Source organism: Loxodonta africana, chromosome 8, assembly GCF_030014295.1.
Source record: "Loxodonta africana isolate mLoxAfr1 chromosome 8, mLoxAfr1.hap2, whole genome shotgun sequence".
Classification (NCBI taxonomy): domain Eukaryota; kingdom Metazoa; phylum Chordata; class Mammalia; order Proboscidea; family Elephantidae; genus Loxodonta; species Loxodonta africana.
Genome location: NC_087349.1, coordinates 59,959,161 through 59,978,671, shown reverse-complemented (window position 1 = coordinate 59,978,671; position 19,511 = coordinate 59,959,161). Strand labels below are relative to the sequence as shown.

Sequence of the window (19,511 nt, the reverse complement as noted above, 5' to 3'; positions counted from 1 at the left end):
ACTACTGAAACTAATAGAAGAGTTCAGCAGAGTGTCGGGATACAAGATAAACATACAAAAGTCAGTTGGATTCCTCTACACCAACAAAAAGAACATTGAAGAGGAAATCATCAAATCAATACCATTTACAGTAGCCCCCAAGAAAACAAAATACTTAGGAATCAATCTTACCAGAGATGTAAAAGACTTATACAAAGAAAACTACAGTACACTTCTGCAAAAAACCAAAAGAGACTTACATAAGTGGAAAAATAAACCTTGCTCATGGATAGGAAGACTTAACATTATAAAAATGTCTGTTCTACCAAAAGTGATCTATACATTTAATGCAGTTCGATCCAAATCCCAACAGCATTCTTTAATGAGATGGAGAAACAAATCGCCAACTTCATATGGAAGGGAAAGAGGCCCCGCATAAATAAGGCATTACTGAAAAAGAAGAACAAAGTGGGAGACCTCACTTTATCTGATTTTAGAACCTATTATACCGCCACAGTAGTGAAAACAGCCTGGTACTGGTACAACAACAGATACATAGACCAATGGAATAGAATTGAGAATCCAGACATAAATCCATCCACATATCAGCAGTTGATATTTGACAAAGGCCCCAAAACAATTAAATGGGGAAAAGACAGTCTTTTTAACAAATGGTGCTGGCGTAACTGGATATCCATCTGCAAAAAAATGAAACAAGACCCATACCTCACTCCATGCACAAAAACTAACTCAAAATGGATCAAAGACCTAAACATAAAATCTAAAACGATAAAGATCATGGAACAAAAAATAGGGACAATGTTGGGAGCCCTAATACATGGCATAAACTGTATACAAAACATTATTAAGAATGCAGAAGAAAAACTAAATAACTGGGAGCTCCTAAAAATCAAACACACCTATGCTCATCCAAAGACTTCACCAAAAGAGTAAAAAGGCTACCTACAGACTGGGAAAAAGTTTTTAGCTATGACATTTCTGATCAGTGTCTGACCTCTAAAATCTACATGATACTGCAAAAACTCAACTACAAAAAGACAAATAACCTTATGAAAAAATGGGCAAAAGATATGAACAGACACTTCACTAAAGAAGACATTCAGGTAGCTAACAGATACATGAGGAAACGTTCACGATCATTAGCCATTAGAGAAATGCAAATCAAAACTACGATGAGATACCATCTCACTTCAAGAAGGCTGACATTAATCCAAAAAACACAAAATAATAAATGCTGGAGAGGTTGTGGAGAGACTGGAACACTTATACACTGCTGGTGGGAATGTCAAATGGTACAACCACTTTGGAAATCGATTTGGCACTTCCTTAAAAAGCTAGAAATAGAACTACCATAGGATCCAGCAATCCCACTCCTTGGAATATATCCTAGAGAAAGAAGAGCCTTTACACGAACAGATATATGCACACCCATGTTCACTGCAGCACTGTTTGCAATAGCAAAAAGATGGAAGCAACCAAGGTGTCCATCAACGGATGAATGGATAAATAAATTATGGTATATTCACACAACGGAATACTATGCATCGATAAAGAACAGTGACGAATCTGTGAAACATTTCATAACATGGAGGAATCTGGAAGGCATTATGCTGAGTGAAATTAGTCAGTTGCAAAAGGACAAATATTGTATAAGACCACTATTACAAGAACTCGAGAAATAGTTTAAACAGAGTAGAAAATATTCTTTGATGATTAAGAGAGTAGGGAGTGAGGAAGGGAGGGAGAGGGTATTCACTAATTAGATTGTAGGTAACTACTTTTACTTTAGGTGGCAAGAAAGACAACACACAATACAGGCGAGGTCAGCACAACTAAACAAAAAGCAAGGAAGTTTCCGGAATAAACGGAATGCTTCGAAGGGCAGTGAACCATTCCCAAAGCCAACTCTTCAGACAAGGATTGGACTGGACAATGGGTTGAGGAGGGATGCTGGTGAGGAGTGAGCTTCTTGGATCAGGTGGACACTTGAGACTATTTTGGCATCTCCTCTCTGGAGGGGAGATGAAAGGGTAGAGGGGGGTTAGAAGGTGACAAAACAGACAGGAAAAGTGAGGGTGGAGCGGGGGAGTGGGCTGTCTCATTGGGGGAAGAGCAATTGGGAGTATGTAGGAAGGTGTATACAAATATAAGTTTTTGTGTGAGACACTGACTTGATTTGCAAACTTTCACTTAAAGCACAATAAAAAATTAAAAAAATATATATCGTATAACAAAGAGATAGTGAGGGGAAAATGAAAAGCAGATGAAACTTTATAGTGGTAAATATATTTTGGAGTAAACAAAAGTAAAAACTTCTGAGTTCTAGTATTATATTAAAATCCTAATGTCTTTAAATTTCATTAGCCCTGAAATGCAAAAGAGATCATCTGGAATGACAGCACTTTCATGCTATGGAAACATAATTATCTCCTATATGCATAGTCATTACAGAGTTTACCTACAGAGATGTACAACAGTACAGCGGTAGGAGATGTCATCCTGAACTAGGTAACCTCTCTTTTAATTGGTACTAGCATTCCCCCAGTCATCCACGTTAAGCAGGAATCTGCTAGTTCTACAGATTTACATGGTAAATATTTCTTGAGCCCATCCCCTCTTATTGCCTTATTCAGTTCTCATCTCTCACTCAACGGTGCCGGTCTGCTGTTGTTCTCCCTGCCTCCATACTTGCCCCCTTCAACACTGCCCATAAAGGACCCAAACCTTCAAGGTCTTCCCATTAACGCCCCTCACCTCCACGCTGTGCTTTCACTTATACTGTTACAATACTATTCCTCCCCTTGGTTAACTCCCATAGGTCCTTCAAGACTCAGCTCAGGTTAGCAGGCTAGAATAAATGCACCTCCTCTTTGCTCTCATAGCACCCATCATATTGTCCTGAAATGGTTTACTGTCTAGCCCCTACTCATTCCTGACCCAAAGTAAATTGGCAAGGACCTTTGTTTTTGGCATCTCTAGCACCACCACTCATCTGTCAGTTTGCCATGCTGTGGTGGCTTCCATGTCGATGCAACACTAGAAGGTTTGCCAAATGTATTTCTAATACCAGCAGGGTCACACATGATGGAAAGAGTTCAGCAGAGCTTCCAGACCAAGACAGACTAGGAAGAAGGACCTGGTGGTCTACTTCTGAAAGAACTGGACAGTGATAACCTTATAAATAGCAGTGGAACAATGTCTGATAAAGTGCCGAAAGATGAGCCCCTCAGTTGGGAGGTACACAAAATACAATCAGGGAAGAGCTGCCTCCTCAAAGTAGAGTAGACCGAAATGATGTGGGTGGAGTAAAGCTTTCAGGACCTTCATTTGTTGATGTGGCTTGACTCAAAATGAGAAGAAACAGCTGCAAACGTCCATTAATAATTGGAACATGGAATGTACGAAGTATGAATCTAAGAAAATTGGAAGCCATCAAAAATGAAGTGGAAAGAATAAAGATCTCTATCCTAGGCATTAGTGAGCTGAAATGGGCTGGTACTGGCCATTTTGAATCAGAAATCATATGGTCTACTATGCCAACTGAAGAGAAATGGTGTCACATTCACCATCAAAAAGAATTTTTCAAGATCTATTTTGAAGTATAACGCTGTCAGTGATAGGAAAATATTCATACGGCTACAAGGAGAGCCAGTTAATACGACTATTACTCAAGTTTATGCACCAACCACTAATGCCACAGATAAAGAAATGGAAGATTCTTACCAACTTCTGCAGTCAAATTGACGAAACATGCAATCAAGAAACACTGATAATCACTGGTCATTGGAATGTTAAAGCAGGAAACAAAGAAGGCTCAGTAGTTGGAAAATATGGCCTTAGTGATAGAAATGATGCCAGGAACCACATGATAGAAGTTTGCAAGACCAATGACTTATTCATTGAAGGAACTTACTTACTCAAAATAAAATGATTTTTACTTTTAAAATAATAAACAAAAAGGATTTACTAAATACTTATACAGATCTGTTATTCATGGTGGTTCTTAAAAAAAATTGGTAAATAAAATTTTGCCTTTTAAGATTTAGAGATTTAACAGTACCAACTACTACTACTTCAATTGTCTTTCTCCTTTTTCTCCTCTGATCTCAGAGAAATATAGTGTTTTTTTTTCACCCCTGATTTTCTGTAGTACTGGGTCTGAGGGTTAGACAAGGAAATTGAAATAAAAAGTCAATGTGGGATTTTCTTTTTAATACTTGTATGTATTATTGGAATGTTTTGTTTTCCTAAATGAGCAGATATTAATTTTATAAGAAACAAGGAGTAGTAAAGATTAAAGCAAAGACTTCGTAGATTTATCTTGCATTATCACTTCATGTTACCCTATGTTTTAACTGCCTGGCATATATTTTTAAGAGTCCTTCTCCCTCCCTCTCTCCTTTCTTTGCCTTTCCTCCTTCCACAAATATTTATTAGCAGGTTCTATGTTCCAGGAACTGTGCTAGGTATGGGAAACTTTACAGATAACATATCGTCCTGAGCTCAGCTCCCTTTCAGGCTGGTATCAGATGCAAGTAATACAGATAACATGCTACAAAGTGCTGCAGGAATGATAAGGTGTGCTCTGGAAGCACACAGAAAAGGCACAAAATGGCAGAGAAGGAGAGGAAATGACTCCGGGGTGGCTTCCAGAAGAAGTAATCTATTGGAAGAGCTGAGATTGAGTAGGATTTAGTGAGACGCACTGAGGGTTTGAGAGATGGAGGCAGAGGGAGTAGCATATGTGAAGGCCAGAAAGCAAGAGAAAACATGGCATTTAGAGGATAGGTGAGTCATTCAGTATGCTGGAGAGGATGGTACAGGGAGTAATAACTATAGATGATGGTGGTGAGGTACGCAGAGGTCAAATTATGAATAATATTAATGATGACAACAATGATGGTGATGGCTAAGACTTATTGGACAGTGTCTATTTCCAGGTATAGTTGTAAGTACTATACATGTATTTACTAATTGAATCCTATGAGATAGGTACTACTATGAACTCCATCTTATATGTTGGCTATGGATTTTAAGAAGCCACTGAATAGTTTGACAGATCAAATTGATGGACAATGGCCAGGCCATATATGGCAATAGAGCTTTGACCCATAACTTTTGCAGCAACCAGCCCTGGAGGTCAAACTATTACCTTTACAGCAATTGGTCAATGACTGCCAGCTTACAACTCAGTACCAACCAAACTAAAAATAAAAAAAAAAACAAACCCTTTGCCATCGAGTTGATTCCGACTCATAGAGACCTTACAGGACAGAGTAGAACTGCCCCATAGGGTTTCCAAGGCTGTAATCTTTACAGAAGCAGACTGTCACGTCTTTCTCCCAGCAGGACCAACCAGTGGAACTCAAATATGTTCCCCAAACCAATTACATAAGATGTTCCACTTCTAGTTAACCAGCTTCCCCATGTCAACAATCTCCAAACATAGCATACCAGAAGCCCTCTCTTTTTCAATATACGGTTTTCTCACTCCCTTGCCTGCCTTTGAGTCTTAGCCTAAACCAAGGAATGGTGGCTGGGTGACTCCCTTGCCATTTATAGCAAGCTCTGAATAAATAGCCTCTGTTTGTTTTCACTGGGTAGTCTTCATTTATTTCCATAGGCTTTAACCAGGAGAATACAATAATAAAAAGAGCATTTGTCTACTATGTAGAGAAGGAACTGGAGATGGCTAGACCGGAGATAGGAGACCAGTCTGTAACTTCAGGCCTTGACTAAGGTAGTAACAGTTGAGACAGGCAACAGGAAATGGAGTTAAAAAACATCAAGAAGGTAGAATCAGCAGGACCTAACAGAGTGATTGGATGGGTTAGGAGAGAGAAGAAAAAATGTAAGGATGACTCCGTGACTTGAGGAATTACAAAAAATGGTAGTGCCATTTGCTGAGACAGGGAATGCTGGAGGAAAAGGTTTGGGTTGGGGCTGGAGATGAGTTAAATTTGGGACAAAGATTTTTGAATCACAGGCTTAAGGTGAGAATTGAAGATTTTCGGTAAATGAGTCCAAGCATAGCGTAGAAGCAAAAGAGAACATACAAATGTAACTATAAAAATAATAGTTCTATGGAGGAACCTGGAAGGCATTATGCTGAGTGAAATTAGTCAGAGGCAAAAGGACAAATATTGTATAAGACCACTATTATAAGATCTTGAGAAATAGTAAAAACTGAGAAGAACACATACTTTTGTGGTTACGAGGCGGGGAGAGAGGGAGGGAGGGAGAAGGTTTTTTATTGATTAATTAGTAGATAAGAACTGCTTTAGGTGAAGGGAAGGACAACACTCAATACATGGAAGGTCAGCTCAATTGGACTGGACCAAAAGCAAAGAAGTTTCTGGGATAAAATGAATGCTTCAAAGGTCAGCGGAGCAAGGGCAGGGGTCTGGGGACCATGGTTTGAGGGGACTTCTAAGTCAATTGGCAAAATAATTCTATTATGAAAACATTCTGCATCCCACTTTGAAATGTGGCGTCTGGGGTCTTAAATGCTAACAAGCGGCCATCTAAGATGCATCAATTGGTCTCAACCCACCTGGAGCAAAGGAAAATGAAGAACACCAAGGTCACACGACAACTAAGAGCCCAAGAGACAGAAAGGGCCACATGAACCAGAGACCTACATCATCCTGAGACCAAAAGAACTAGTTGGTGCCTGGCCACAATCGATGACTGCCCTGACAGGGAGCACAACAGAGAACTCCCGAGGGAGCAGGAGATCAGTGGGATGCAGACCCCAAATTCTCATAAAAAGACCATACTTAATGGTCTGACTGAGACTAGAGGAATCCCGGTGGCCATGGTCCCCAGACCTTCTGTTGGCACAGGACAGGAACCATCCCCAAAGACAACTCATCAGACATGAAAGGGACTGGTCAGTGGGTAGGAGAGAGATGCTGATGAAGAGTGAGCTAATTATATCAGGTGGACACTTGAGACTGTGTTGGCATCTCCTTTCTGGAGGGGGGATGGGAGGATAGAGAGAGAGGGAAGCTGGCAAAATTGTCACGAAAGGAGAGACTGAAAGGGCTGACTCATTAGGGGGAGAGCAAGTGGGAGTATGGAGTAAGATGTATGTAAACTTATATGTGACAGACTGATTGGATTTGTAAACATTCACTTGAAGCTCAATAAAAGTTAATAAAAAAAATAAAATAAAATAATAGTTCTTATTACCGTAAGATGTTTACGGAGAAATTGAAAAAACATTTTTAAAATCTCTTAAGAACAAAAGTTTAATAAACTGCTTTGAAGTTCAAGTTCATATCAAATTATAGGATGAACTTATTTTCCCATTTTACTAAGAGATATTTCAGAGGGGAGAAATCCTACCCATTTGATATTTACAGGGAAATGAATTAACATTTATTGTGGTCCTTTTGTGTCTGGCACTTTCTCTCAGTTAATTCTCAAATCAGCATATTCAGGATAGTATTATTATTATTCCTATTGACAAAACTGAGGCCCAAGACTAAGATCATTACTAGTAAACGGAGTAACAAGTCTGATGCAGAAGCACTTGTTCTTTGCACCTTAGTTCTCTGCCTGACTCCTCAAATGACCAAAGAGGTTATTTCTAACAACAACCCCCAAACAGGGGTAAAGAACTTTAAGGTCACAGTTTCTGGCAGTATTACAGACAGTGACAGAAAATGACATCAACTGACAGATCAGGGAGATTCTCAGAGGTTCTCAGAGGGAGAGCAAATTTGGGGAAGGATGCTCAGCCATGATACTTGTGCAAGTCAACTGATCACAATTATATATTTATTCTACAAATATTTATTGAGGGCCTACACTGTGTCAGGCATGGTTCTAGGTGTTAAAGATGATGGCAGTGAATTAAACAAAATCCCCTGCCTTCATAAAGAACTGATATGCTTGCCAGGGAGACACAAAATAAAGGAGTTATACAGTATAATACCAGGTGATAACCTCTTGATAAAATAAAGGCAGCAGCAAGTGCTAGAATGCCAGGGAAGCTGACTTCATCAACCAAGGCAGAGTCCACACTCTCTGTTTTCACCACTAGAATATAGTTTCAACACAAGCAGAAGAAGAGGCTGCAAATGAGGAATGGTTTGAAAGGACTGGAAAGATTTCCAGTTCCAAAGGTCTCTCCTCCACTGGCTGGTCACAGAGGTCTGAAAGGTTATCATTTTAATGATGGCTGAAAGCACTAGGCCCCATTCTGAGTATAGTAACTGAGTAACCCTCAGTTAACTTCTCATGGCTTTTAGGATCCTCATCGGTAAAAGCAACCACAACAAAAGTCAAGATGGCTGAGTGATCACTAAGATTTCTCCCAGCTCTAAAAAGTTTCTATTTTGTTATATCCTATTTCTTTGGGTAGAAAAAAGTAACTTTTCTCCTCAGGACTTTTAAAAATGTTAATATTCCTGGAAGTAGTTATTAACAAGGTAGGAACATGAATTAATGCAAATTGATTAATTTCTTCACAAAAAAGAATCCTAGGCCCTGGAAGGGGAGGTAATAATGACAAAAGAGGAAAAAAGAAAAGTAAAGGGAGACCACATGCACACACACATACACCACACACAGGTGTATTTGTTTTGTTTTACTTGGTATGTTGTGGACTATTCTGTCAATGGCCTTTTAAAGGTATTTCTTTCTTTTCTTTTTTTTTTTAACCCACACTTGCCCACCTTACATAACCTTACTCATTTTGACCCCCAACCGAGTAAAGGAAAAATGAGAGCCATCAGATGAATTCACCTACTTCTCAGTTTTGCCGGGAGCCTGGGAAAACAGAGATAGTGCCGAGTGTCCTTGCAGGCTGGGGAGTAGAGAGCTGTTATTCTTCAAAGCTTTTCTCTCCGTCTGGTTTGGAATACTTTCACAAAACCTGTTAGGTAAATTCCCCTAACACCTGCTCCTCCTCAAGAAAAGTGCTGTTGCCCCGCACGTTATACTGTGTAAATGACCTGACCTTCCTCAGAGAGCTTAATTCTATTCCCACAGTCGAAGAGGTCCCCAGTCAACTGGCCACTCCCAAGGAACTCTCCAGGGCTCAGGATGTGGACGCAGGAGGCAGAGCTCCTGACGCAGCCTGAGACTTGAGAAGCGGCAACAGGAATTCCCATAGTGGCTCCACACAATTAGGGTGAGGAGGCAGGGCACGATTCCTCCATAGAATTCACAGTTTTAAAACACATGACCATGGCTGTCTAGGGGAGTACTGAAACCCTATGAAGAAATAAACGACTTGGGGTTTCTAAACACCCCTACCACGAAAGGAAATCCAAGCGTGGGCTCCCAATGACATTTCTAACAGACCAACTTGAAAGAATTAACTCTATATTCATAACAAAAGTAAACCCAAAACCAAATACAGGCACAATAAAACAAATCATTTCTATTCTTCCCCCAATTCTTTCTGCCCTAACCCACCCCTACGCCCCAATTTCCTGTCAAATTGAAAATTTCTAATTGTAACAGCAATTTTCTCCTCTCCAAGTGCACGTTTTACTGCACAGGAAAATTTAAGCCTATAGCAAGACTAAAACCAACCCCGTTGTCGACGAGTCAATTCCGACTGATAGCGACTCTATAGGACAGACTAGAACTGTCCCACAGGGTTTCCAAGGAGCAGCTGGTGGATTTGGGCTGCTGACATTTTCGATTAGCAGAAAAGCTCTTAAGAACTGTACAAGGAGGGCCCCAGCTACTGCAAGAATAGCACTCGATAATAGGGATCTACACAAAAGTGAGCTGGTCATCAAATTCATCTTTTCACTAAGAATGGTTCCTTCTCTCCCAGCCCCTTCGTGGCCACATTTTTTCAAGGAGAAGAGCGGCCAGCAAAGCCTCCCGGACTCATTTAGTGGGATGCCCCGAGAGCACCAGGAGACACGAATCCCTAGGCTGGTTGGCTGACGACAGCCAGCCCCCTCGCAAGGGGCGCTGCTCTCGAGGGCATCGGCTCTGCGCCTGGAACCTCCGTCCCGCGGGCTCCCTCAGCCTCCGCTCAGGTCCCAATTTCCGCCTTCGCCGCCTCCGGGCCTCGCCTCCGCCAGGAGTGTCTCCCCCTTCCCCAGCGTAGACACCTGTCCTCACCTCTGCCGCGTCGTCCTCCGTCACCACGCCGACCACAGGGATTTGGCGGGGGCTGCCGGACTTGTTCCTGCCTCTCGGTTCATAGGTCTCGGCTGTCGCCGCGGTCTCTCCAGTCGACATGGCTGGAGGAGGGATGGGATCTTCTCGTCCTACACTGTGCCCGCGCAACTGTACCCAAAGAGACCCCGCCGCAGAGAAGGAAGGGCAGTCTGAGAGCTGCTAGATTCGGGAACGGTCTCCGCAGTCGCTCCTCTCTGCCCGCCTGCGGGTTGTTAACACAAGCCGGCGAGTTGCTAGGGGGCGGGGCCGGAGGCGGTGGAGGCCTGTCTCCTACGGAAGCCTGGGAACTCAAACTAACAACAAGCCTAATCCGCGCCTCCGCGGTCGGAGATGGCTGGAGTTGCACGCATGCCAGAAGGAGGAGGTAGAAAGAATTCTGTAAAAGGTGAAGAATGGTACCTTAGGCTCCGTGGGTGTCTGTCTCAGTCTTGGTAGTTTGCACTGCGTATTGCTCAAGACATGCTTGGGTGAGTGGAGGGATGGATGATGGACGGATAGTGTTGAAAGCAGAGCAGTTTACCTCACCCCACAGAAGTAACTAATCACCGAAATTCCCCAGCCCTTTGTTTCTTCTGGAGCCCTGGTGGTGCAGCGGTTAAGAGCTACAGCTGCTAACCAAAAGATCGGCAGTTTGAATCCACGAGTTGCTCTCTGGAAACCTTATGGGGCAGTTCTACTCTGTCCTATAGAGTCTGAGTCTGTCTTGAGGGTAACAGGTTTGGTTTTGTTTGGTTACCTCTTCTATAATTTATGAACCATATGGACAGTTAAATAAACTCATTTATTCATTGCAAATACCTTTTTCAACTACGTAAACAGCGACTATACCTGTGGACCTTACGGGATGGGAAACACAGGAATCAAATCCACTACATTTGTGAAAAGAGATGATGGAAACGCTCAATATCATCAGTCAGAACAAGGCCAAGGGCAGACTGAGGAACAGGCCATCAACTGCTCATATGTGAGTTCAAGTTGAAGCTAAAGAAAATTAAAACAAGTCCACCAAGAACCAAAATATGACCTTGAGTATATCCTACCTGAATTTAGAGACCATCTCAAGATTGATTTGATGCACTAAACACTAATGATCAATGACCAGACAATTTGTGGGATAATATCAAGGACACCATAAATGAAAGAACCAAAAGGTCATTAAGAAGACAAGAAACAAAGACCAAAATGGATGTCAGAAGAGATGTTGAAACTTGCACTTGAATGCTGAGTAGCTAAAGTGAAAGGTAGAAATGATGAAGTGAAAGAGCTGAACAGAAGATTTCAAAGGGCAGCTCAAGAAGACAAAGTATTATAATGAAATGTGTAAAGGCCTTGAGTTAGAAAACCAAAAGGGAAGAACATGGTTGGCATTTCTCAAGCTGAAAGAACTGAAGAAAATTCAAGCCTCGAGTTGCAATATTGAAGGATTCTATGGGCAAAAAAAAAGATGAAAGGAATACACAGAGACACTGTACCAAAAAGAATTGGTGGACGTTCAGCTGTTCCAGGAGGTAGCGTATGATCAGGAACTGATGATACTGAAGAAGTCCAAGCTGCACTGAAGGCACTGGCGAAAAACACAGCTCCAGAAACTGATGGAATACCAGTTAAGATGTTTCAACAAAGGGAAGCAATCCTGGAAGTGCTCACTCATCAATGCCAAGAAATTTGGAAGACAGATACCTGGCCAACCAACTAGAAGAGATCCATATTTGTGCCCGTTGCAAAGAAAGGTGATCCAACAGAATGCAGAAATTATCGAACGATATTTTTAATATCACATGTAAGTGAAATTTTGCTAAAGATCATTCAAAAATGGTTGTAGCAGTACATCAACAGGGAACTGCAAGAAATTGAAGCCAGATTCAGAAGTGGACATGGAACAAGGGGTATCATTACTAATGTCAGATGGCTCTTGGCTGAAAGCACAGAATACCAGAAAGATGTCTACCTGTGTTTTATTGACTATACAATAGTCAATAAATAGTCAATAATAGTCAACTGTGTGGATCATAACAAATTCTGAACATTACAAAGAATGGAAATCCCAGAACACTTAATTCTGCTCATGAGAAACCTGTACATACATGTTTGAACAGAACAAGGGGATACTGCATAGTTTAAAATCAGGGAAGGTATATGTCAGGGTTGTATCCTTTCACCATACATATTCAATCTGTATGCTGAGCAAATAATCCAAGAAGCTGGACTGTATGAAGAAGAATGGGGCATCAGGATTGCAGGAAGACTCATAAACAACCTGCAATATGCAGATGACACAACCTTGCTTGCTAAAAGAGGACTTGAAACACTGATGAAGATCAAAGACTACAGCCTTCAGTATAGATCACACCTCAACATAAAGAAAACAAAAATCTTCACAATGTACTAATAAGCAACATCATGATAAATGGAAAATTTTTTAAGCTCTCAAGGATTTTATTTTACTTGGATCCACGATCAATGCTCACAGAAGCAGCAGTCAAGAAATCAAAGGACACATTGCACTGGGCAAATCTGCTGCAAAAGATCTCTTTGAAGTATTAAAAAGCAAAGATATCACCTTGAAGACTAAGGTGCACCTGACATAAGCCATGGTGTTTTCAGTTGCCTCATATGCATGCAAAAGGTAGACAATGAATAAGGAAAACTGAAGAAAATTGATGCCTTTTAATTATGGTGTTGGTGAAGAATATTGAATATACCATGGACTGCTAAAAGAACGAACAAATCTGTCTTGGAAGAAGTACAGATGGAATGCTCCTTAGAAGAATGGCGAGACTGTGTCTCACATACTTTGGACATGCTATCAGGAAGGATCAGTCCCTGGAGAAGGACATTATGCTTGGTAAAGTAGAGGATCAGAGGAAAAGAGGAAGACCCTCAACAAGATGGATTGGCCAGTGACTGCAACAATGGACTCAAGCACAACAACAATTGTGAAGATGGTGCAGGACTGGGTGAGGCCAACAGCCATCCTCTGGGTGACCCTGGAACTTTTCTCCTGCCAAATGGAATGAAACTTTTGTGGCCCAAGATGGGGGAAAATTTTCAGAAGCAAAGGATCGGAGCCTAAGATCTGGTTTGAGAGACCCCCCGACCCCCCGCCACCTTCTGAACTGAGCAAATGCAAATGCAGGACTCGCCCTGGGCATGTCTTTTCAAGCCAATCAACGACCTTGCTCCATCCTGCCAGGACCCTTCCTCAGTTTTTGCCTCTCATAAAAGCTGTTTCAGCTATTGTTCAGGGATCCATCTTGGCAGCACAAATCATGGTGTGCTCTTTTGCTTGGCCAACCAAATAAAGCTTCTTCTTTCACTTTCACCCATTTGGCGTCCCTGTGGCTGCATCAAGTGAGATCTGAGACCCCTGATAACACCAGCAATGTTTCATTCTGTTGTACATAGGGTTGTTATGAATTGGAACCCACTCGAGGGCACCTAACAACAACACATATTCTGTGGTATTTACTGGCTTACCAGTCCAACCCCTTCCTACCAGACTGAGATTCTTGAAAGCAAAGGGAGTCACTTACTTAGATTTGCAGATCCAGCCCTCAGCATAAGTATAGAACAGTGGTTCTCAAACCTAGCGTGCATCAGAATGGTGAACTAGTTAAATCACAGTCTTCTGGGTCCCACCTCCAGAGCTTCTGCTTCATTAAGTCTGAGGTGGAGCCCAAGGCTTTGCAAATTATAACAAGTCCCCAGGTCATGGTAATGCTCCTGGTCTGGGGTCCATACTTTGGAAATCTCTGGGTGATCTAGATAGTAACTGATTCTTAAAAAACTTTCATTAAAAATTCATGGATCATAAATTATTTTTATTTGATTTGAAGCTAAACTACGACATTTCATAAGTTACGTAGAGTAAGGTACACTTTAGATCCTTGCTGCTCAAAATAGATTCCTTAAATCACATATATAAAGCAGAATGTCTGGCCCCATGGTGGACTCACTGAATCAGAATCTCCTTTTTTTACAAGTCAGACACTTCCGATGATCCCTCTTACAACAAAGACCTGAAAAATTAAGTGAATCAATTATGTGTGTGACAAGCTAGGAGCCCTGAACATCAAAGGCAAAGCTAGGAAATTGTACTGAGTGGCAGGGGGAGGGAGAGATGGTTCAGAATCCATGAGGAGTTGCCAGACCTGACTAGGCAGGAGGTGGCACCCCTCAGGCATGATCCCCTGGTACAACCTGGCGGGGCCGGCGGTAGCATTCAGGATGCGGTTTCCTCAAGGAGAAGGAGTGAGCCATACAGATTCTACTCATACCTCTGGAATCAACAAAGAACAGTGCTTTTGGCAAAAGATAAGTGGTTGTGTCTAATTTATCGCACTGATCAAATAGCACCCCTTGCGAAAGAACTCTCTCCCATTTATCCGATCCCTCCTCCCTCTGCCCTAGCCTCCAACCCAGCTTCAGTGGCTGTCGATTTCTCTGGTTCTGAGATAGGTCCTCCTGCATGCCCTGAGTTATTCTGGCCTTGGAGAAGGAACAAATTAACAAATGGGGGAAAAAATAATCTGCCGGCTCACCTAAGCCAGGAACTCAGGGCAGAAGTAGCTTCTGTCCAGCCACAAATGGTCCACGGACTTTGATAGCCTTTCACCTCTGCAATGACCTGTGTGGGCCCATTTCAGCAGCCGAGGCCCTTGTCAAACTGCAATGGTGTATGTGCCTAATAATCTGACTTCAACTGTTTCAGCTGTGCAGTGGAGAGGCAGATTTTTGACATTTAACATCGCTCTGCCTATTAAGTAGGGTCCTCATCTATGTACTTCAGGGGCCTGAGGACTGGTGGCTTCACCCATGCCGCCTAAACACTCATGACAGCTCCAAGGATAAGTGGTGCCTCCCAGTCCTTAAGATCAAAAGCATTGTGTGCCCATGTTCTCGCTGCAGAGCCCACCCATCTGTGTGATCTAGGGAGCAGGATGTACTTTTCTTACAAGACAGGGGATGGTTGTCAGCCCCCTGGCCTTGCTCAGAGGATGACCCCCTTCTACAACCAGATACCCGTGGCTACACCAATCATCCCTACTCCTCTAAGACTGTAGGAGATAGCCTGCACCACACACATTGTGACCGACTACCTGGACACCTAAGCTGAATCCATAAAAGAAAAGTGAATGGACTCCTAGGCTCATATACCTGGTAACAGCTCTAGCCATCTGGTGACAGGACGTTAGAGCTTCAAAGGCACAAATAAGCTAGCTTATTTAAGCAGCCTATTTTGGCATATCAAAATAAAACAAAGCAAGAAGCTAGGACACAGTAAGCAAACATAAATTAATGCAATAACTTATACATGGCTCAGAGACAACAGTCAATATCAAATCACACAAAGAAGCAGACAATGATCGCTTCAACAAGCTCCCAAAACAAAGAATCAAGGAATCTTCTGGAAGAAGAGATATTCCTAGAATTACAAGAGGTAGAATACAAAAGATTACTATACAGAACTCTTCAAGAGATCAGGCAAAACACAGAACAAGCCAAGGAACACACAGATAAAGCGGTCAAGGAAATTAAGGTTACTCAAGAACGTAACAAAAAATTTAATAGTTTGTAAAAATCCATAGAGAGACAGCAATAAGAAATTCAGAAGATTAGCAATAAAATTTCAGAATTAGACAACTCAATAGAAAGTCAGAGGAGCAGAATTGAGCAAGTAGAAGGCAGAATTTGTGAGACTGAAGATAAAACACTTGGCACCAAAATATTCAAAGACAAATCAGATAAAAGAATTAAAAAATGAAGAAACCGTAAGAATCATGTGGGACTCTATCAAGAGAAATAACCTATGAGTGATTGGAGTACCAGAACAGAGAGGGGGAACAAAAAATACAAAGAGAATTGTTGAAGATTTGTTGGCAGAAAACTTCCCTGGTACCTCAAAGATGAGAAGATATCTATCCAAGATGCTCATCGAATTCCATATAAGGTAGATCTCAAAAGACAGTCACCAAGACATATTATAATCAAACTTGGCAAAACCAAAGATACAGAATTTTAAGAGTGGCTAGGGATAAACAAAAAGTCACCTACAAAAGAGAATAGGAATAAGCTCGGATTACTTGGCAGAAACTATGCAGGCAAGAAGGCAATGGGAGGACATATGTAAAGCATTAAAGAAAAAACTGCCAGCCAAGAATCACATATCCAGCAAAGCTGTCTCTCAAATATGAAGTCAAAATTAAGACATTTACAGATAAACAGAAGTTTAGGGAATTTGCAAAAATTACACCAAACTACAAGAAATACTAAAGGGAGTTCTCTGGTTAGAAAATCAGTAACATCAGATAACAATCCAAGACTACAACACAGGATACAGCAACCAGGTATCAACCCAGATAGGGAAATCACAAAAATAAATCGATTAAAAAAGACTCAAAATGGAAACAGTGATGTCATCATGTAAAAGATGACAACATTAAATCAATAAAAAGGGACTAAAAAATGTAGTCATAGATCTTTCATATGGAGAGAAAGTCAAGGCAATATAAAGAGATAACAGTTTGGTTTACACTTAGAAAAAAGGGGTAAATATTAAGGTAACCACACTAACAATCCTACACATCAAAATAAAATACAAGAAAAATATAAAGACTCAGCAAAAACAAAATCAACAACAATGACAAAGAGGAAAGACAATATATAAAGAAAAACTACTCAGCACAAAAAATTAAGTGGAAAAAAGAAACTGGCAACAATACACAAAAAATGCATCAAAATGACAGCAATAAACTTATACCTATCCATAATTACGCTGAATGTAAATGGACTAAATGCACCAATAAAGAGACAGAGATTAGAAGTATGGATAAAAAGCATGATCTGTCTGTATGCTGCCTACAAGAGACACACCTTAGACTTAAAGACACAAACTAAAACTCAAAGGATGGAAAAAAATATATCAACCAAACAGCAATCAAAAAAGAGCAGGAGTGGCAATATTAATTTCTGACAAAATAGACTTTAAGGTTAAATTCACCACAAAGGATAAAGAAGGACACTATATAATGATTAAAAGGACAATATGCCAGGAATATAACTATATTAAATATTTATGCATCCAATGACAGGGCCTCAGGATACATAAAATAAACTCTAACAACATTGAAAAGCAAGATAGACAGCTCCACAATAATAGTAGGAGACTTCAACACACCACTTTTGGTGAAAGGCAGAACATCCAGAAAGAAGCTCAATAAAGACACAGAGATGTAAATGCCACAATCAACTAACTTGACCTCATAGATATATACAGAACACTCCACCCAACAGCAGCCAAGCATACCTTCTTTTCCAATGCACATGGAACATTCTCTAGAATAGACCACATATTAGGTCATAAAGCAAGCCTTAACAGAAATCCAAAACATCAAAATATTACAAAGCATCTTCTCTGACCATAAAGTCATAAAAGTAGAAATCAATAACAGAAAAAAGCAGGGAAAAGAAACCAAACACTCGGGAACTGAACAACACCTTGGACAAAAACTACTGGGTTATAGAAGAAATTATGGACAGAATAAAGAAATTCACAGAATCCAATGAGAATGAAACCACTTCCTATCAGAACCTTTGGGACACAGCTAAAGCAGTGCTCAGAGGTCAATTTATAGCAATAAATGCACACATACAAAAAGAAGGGCCAAAATCAAAGAATTATCCCTACAACTTGAACAAATAGAAAGAGAGCAACAAAGGAAACCCTCAGGCACCAGAAGAAACCAAATAATAAAAATTAGAGCAGAATTAAATGAAATAGACAACAGAAAAAACAATTGAATTAGTTAAAAAGACCAAATGCTTTTTCTTTGAAAAAATTAACAAAATTGATAAACCACTGTCCAAACTGACAAAAGAAAAATAGGAGAGGAAGCAAATAACCTGAATAAGAAATGAGATGGGTGATATCACAACAGACCCAACTGAAATTAAAAAAACATATCAGATTACTATGAAAAACTGTACTCTAACAAATTTGAAAACCTAGAAGAAATGGACAAATTTCTAGAAACATACCACCTACCTAAACTAAAACAAACAGAGGTAGAACAAGTATATAAACCCATAAGAAAAGAAGAGATTGAAAAGATAATTAAAAATCTCCCAACAAAAAAAAAACCTTGGCCCCAATGGTTTCACTGGAGAATTCCGCAAACTTTCAGAGAAGAGTTAACACCACTCCTACTACAGGTATTTCAGAGCATAGAAAAGGATGGAATACCATCAAACTCATTCTATGATACCAAAACCAGGTAAAGACACCACAAAAAAAGAAAATTTCAGACATATATCCCTCATGAACATAGATGCAAAAATCCTCAACAAAATTCTAGCCAATAGAATTCAACAACATATTAGAAAAATAATTTACTATGACCAAATGGGATTCATACCAGGTATGCAGGAATGGTTCAACATTACCAAAAAAAACAAAAAAAACCAAAAAAAACAATGTCATTCATTACATAAACAAAATACAAGAACGATATGATCTTATCAATTGATGCAGCAAAGTCATTTGACAAAGTTCAACACCCGTTCATGAAAAAAAACTCTCAGTAAAATAGGAATAGAAGGAAAATTCCTCAACATAATAAAGGGCATTTATAAAAAGCCAGCATCCTAAATGGAGAGATTCTGAAAGCATTCTCCTTGAGATTGGGAACCAGACAAGGATGCTCTTTATCACCACTCTTATTCAACATTGTGCTCGACATCCTAGCCAAAGCAGTCAGGTTAGATAAAGAAATAAAGGGTATTCAGATTGGTAAGGAAGAAGTGAAAGTATCTCTATTTGCAGATGACATGATCTTATATACAGAGAACCCTAAAGAATCTTCAAGAAAACTTCTGAAACTAATAGAAGAGTTCAGCAGATTATCAGGATACAAGATAAACATACAAAAATAAGTTGGATTCCTCTACACTAATAAAGAGAATGTCAAAGAGGAAATCACCAAATCAATACCATTTACAATAGCCCCCAAGAAGATAATATTCTTAGGAATAAATCTAACCAGAGATGTAAAAGACCTATAAAAAGTAATCTACAAGACACTACTGCAAGAAACCAAAAGAGACCCAAAAAAAAAAAATAAATAAGTGGAAAAACATACCTCGCTCATGGATAGGAAGACTCAACATTGTAAAAGTCTATTCTACTCAAAGTGATCTATAGACACAATGCAATCCCGACACAAATTCCAATGACATTTTTAATGAGATGGATAAACAAATCACCAACTTCATACGGAAGGGAAAGAGGCCCCAGAGAAGTAAAGCATTACTGAGAAAGTGGGAGGTCTCACACTACCCGATTTTAGAACATATTATAC

General features: G+C 40.3%; 1 protein-coding gene across 1 annotated transcript in view; it reads right to left on the bottom strand.

The window, feature by feature from the left end:
- CFAP69 (cilia and flagella associated protein 69) overlaps positions 1-10,400 on the bottom strand; it is a 69,043-nt gene extending 58,643 nt beyond the window's left edge. The window contains exon 1 of the mRNA XM_003406981.4: positions 10,096-10,400. Within this exon, the coding sequence (XP_003407029.1) occupies positions 10,096-10,215 (120 nt within the window). The 5' untranslated portion in view covers positions 10,216-10,400. The remainder of the gene's footprint in view (positions 1-10,095) is intronic.
- Between the last annotated feature and the right edge of the window lie 9,111 nt (positions 10,401-19,511).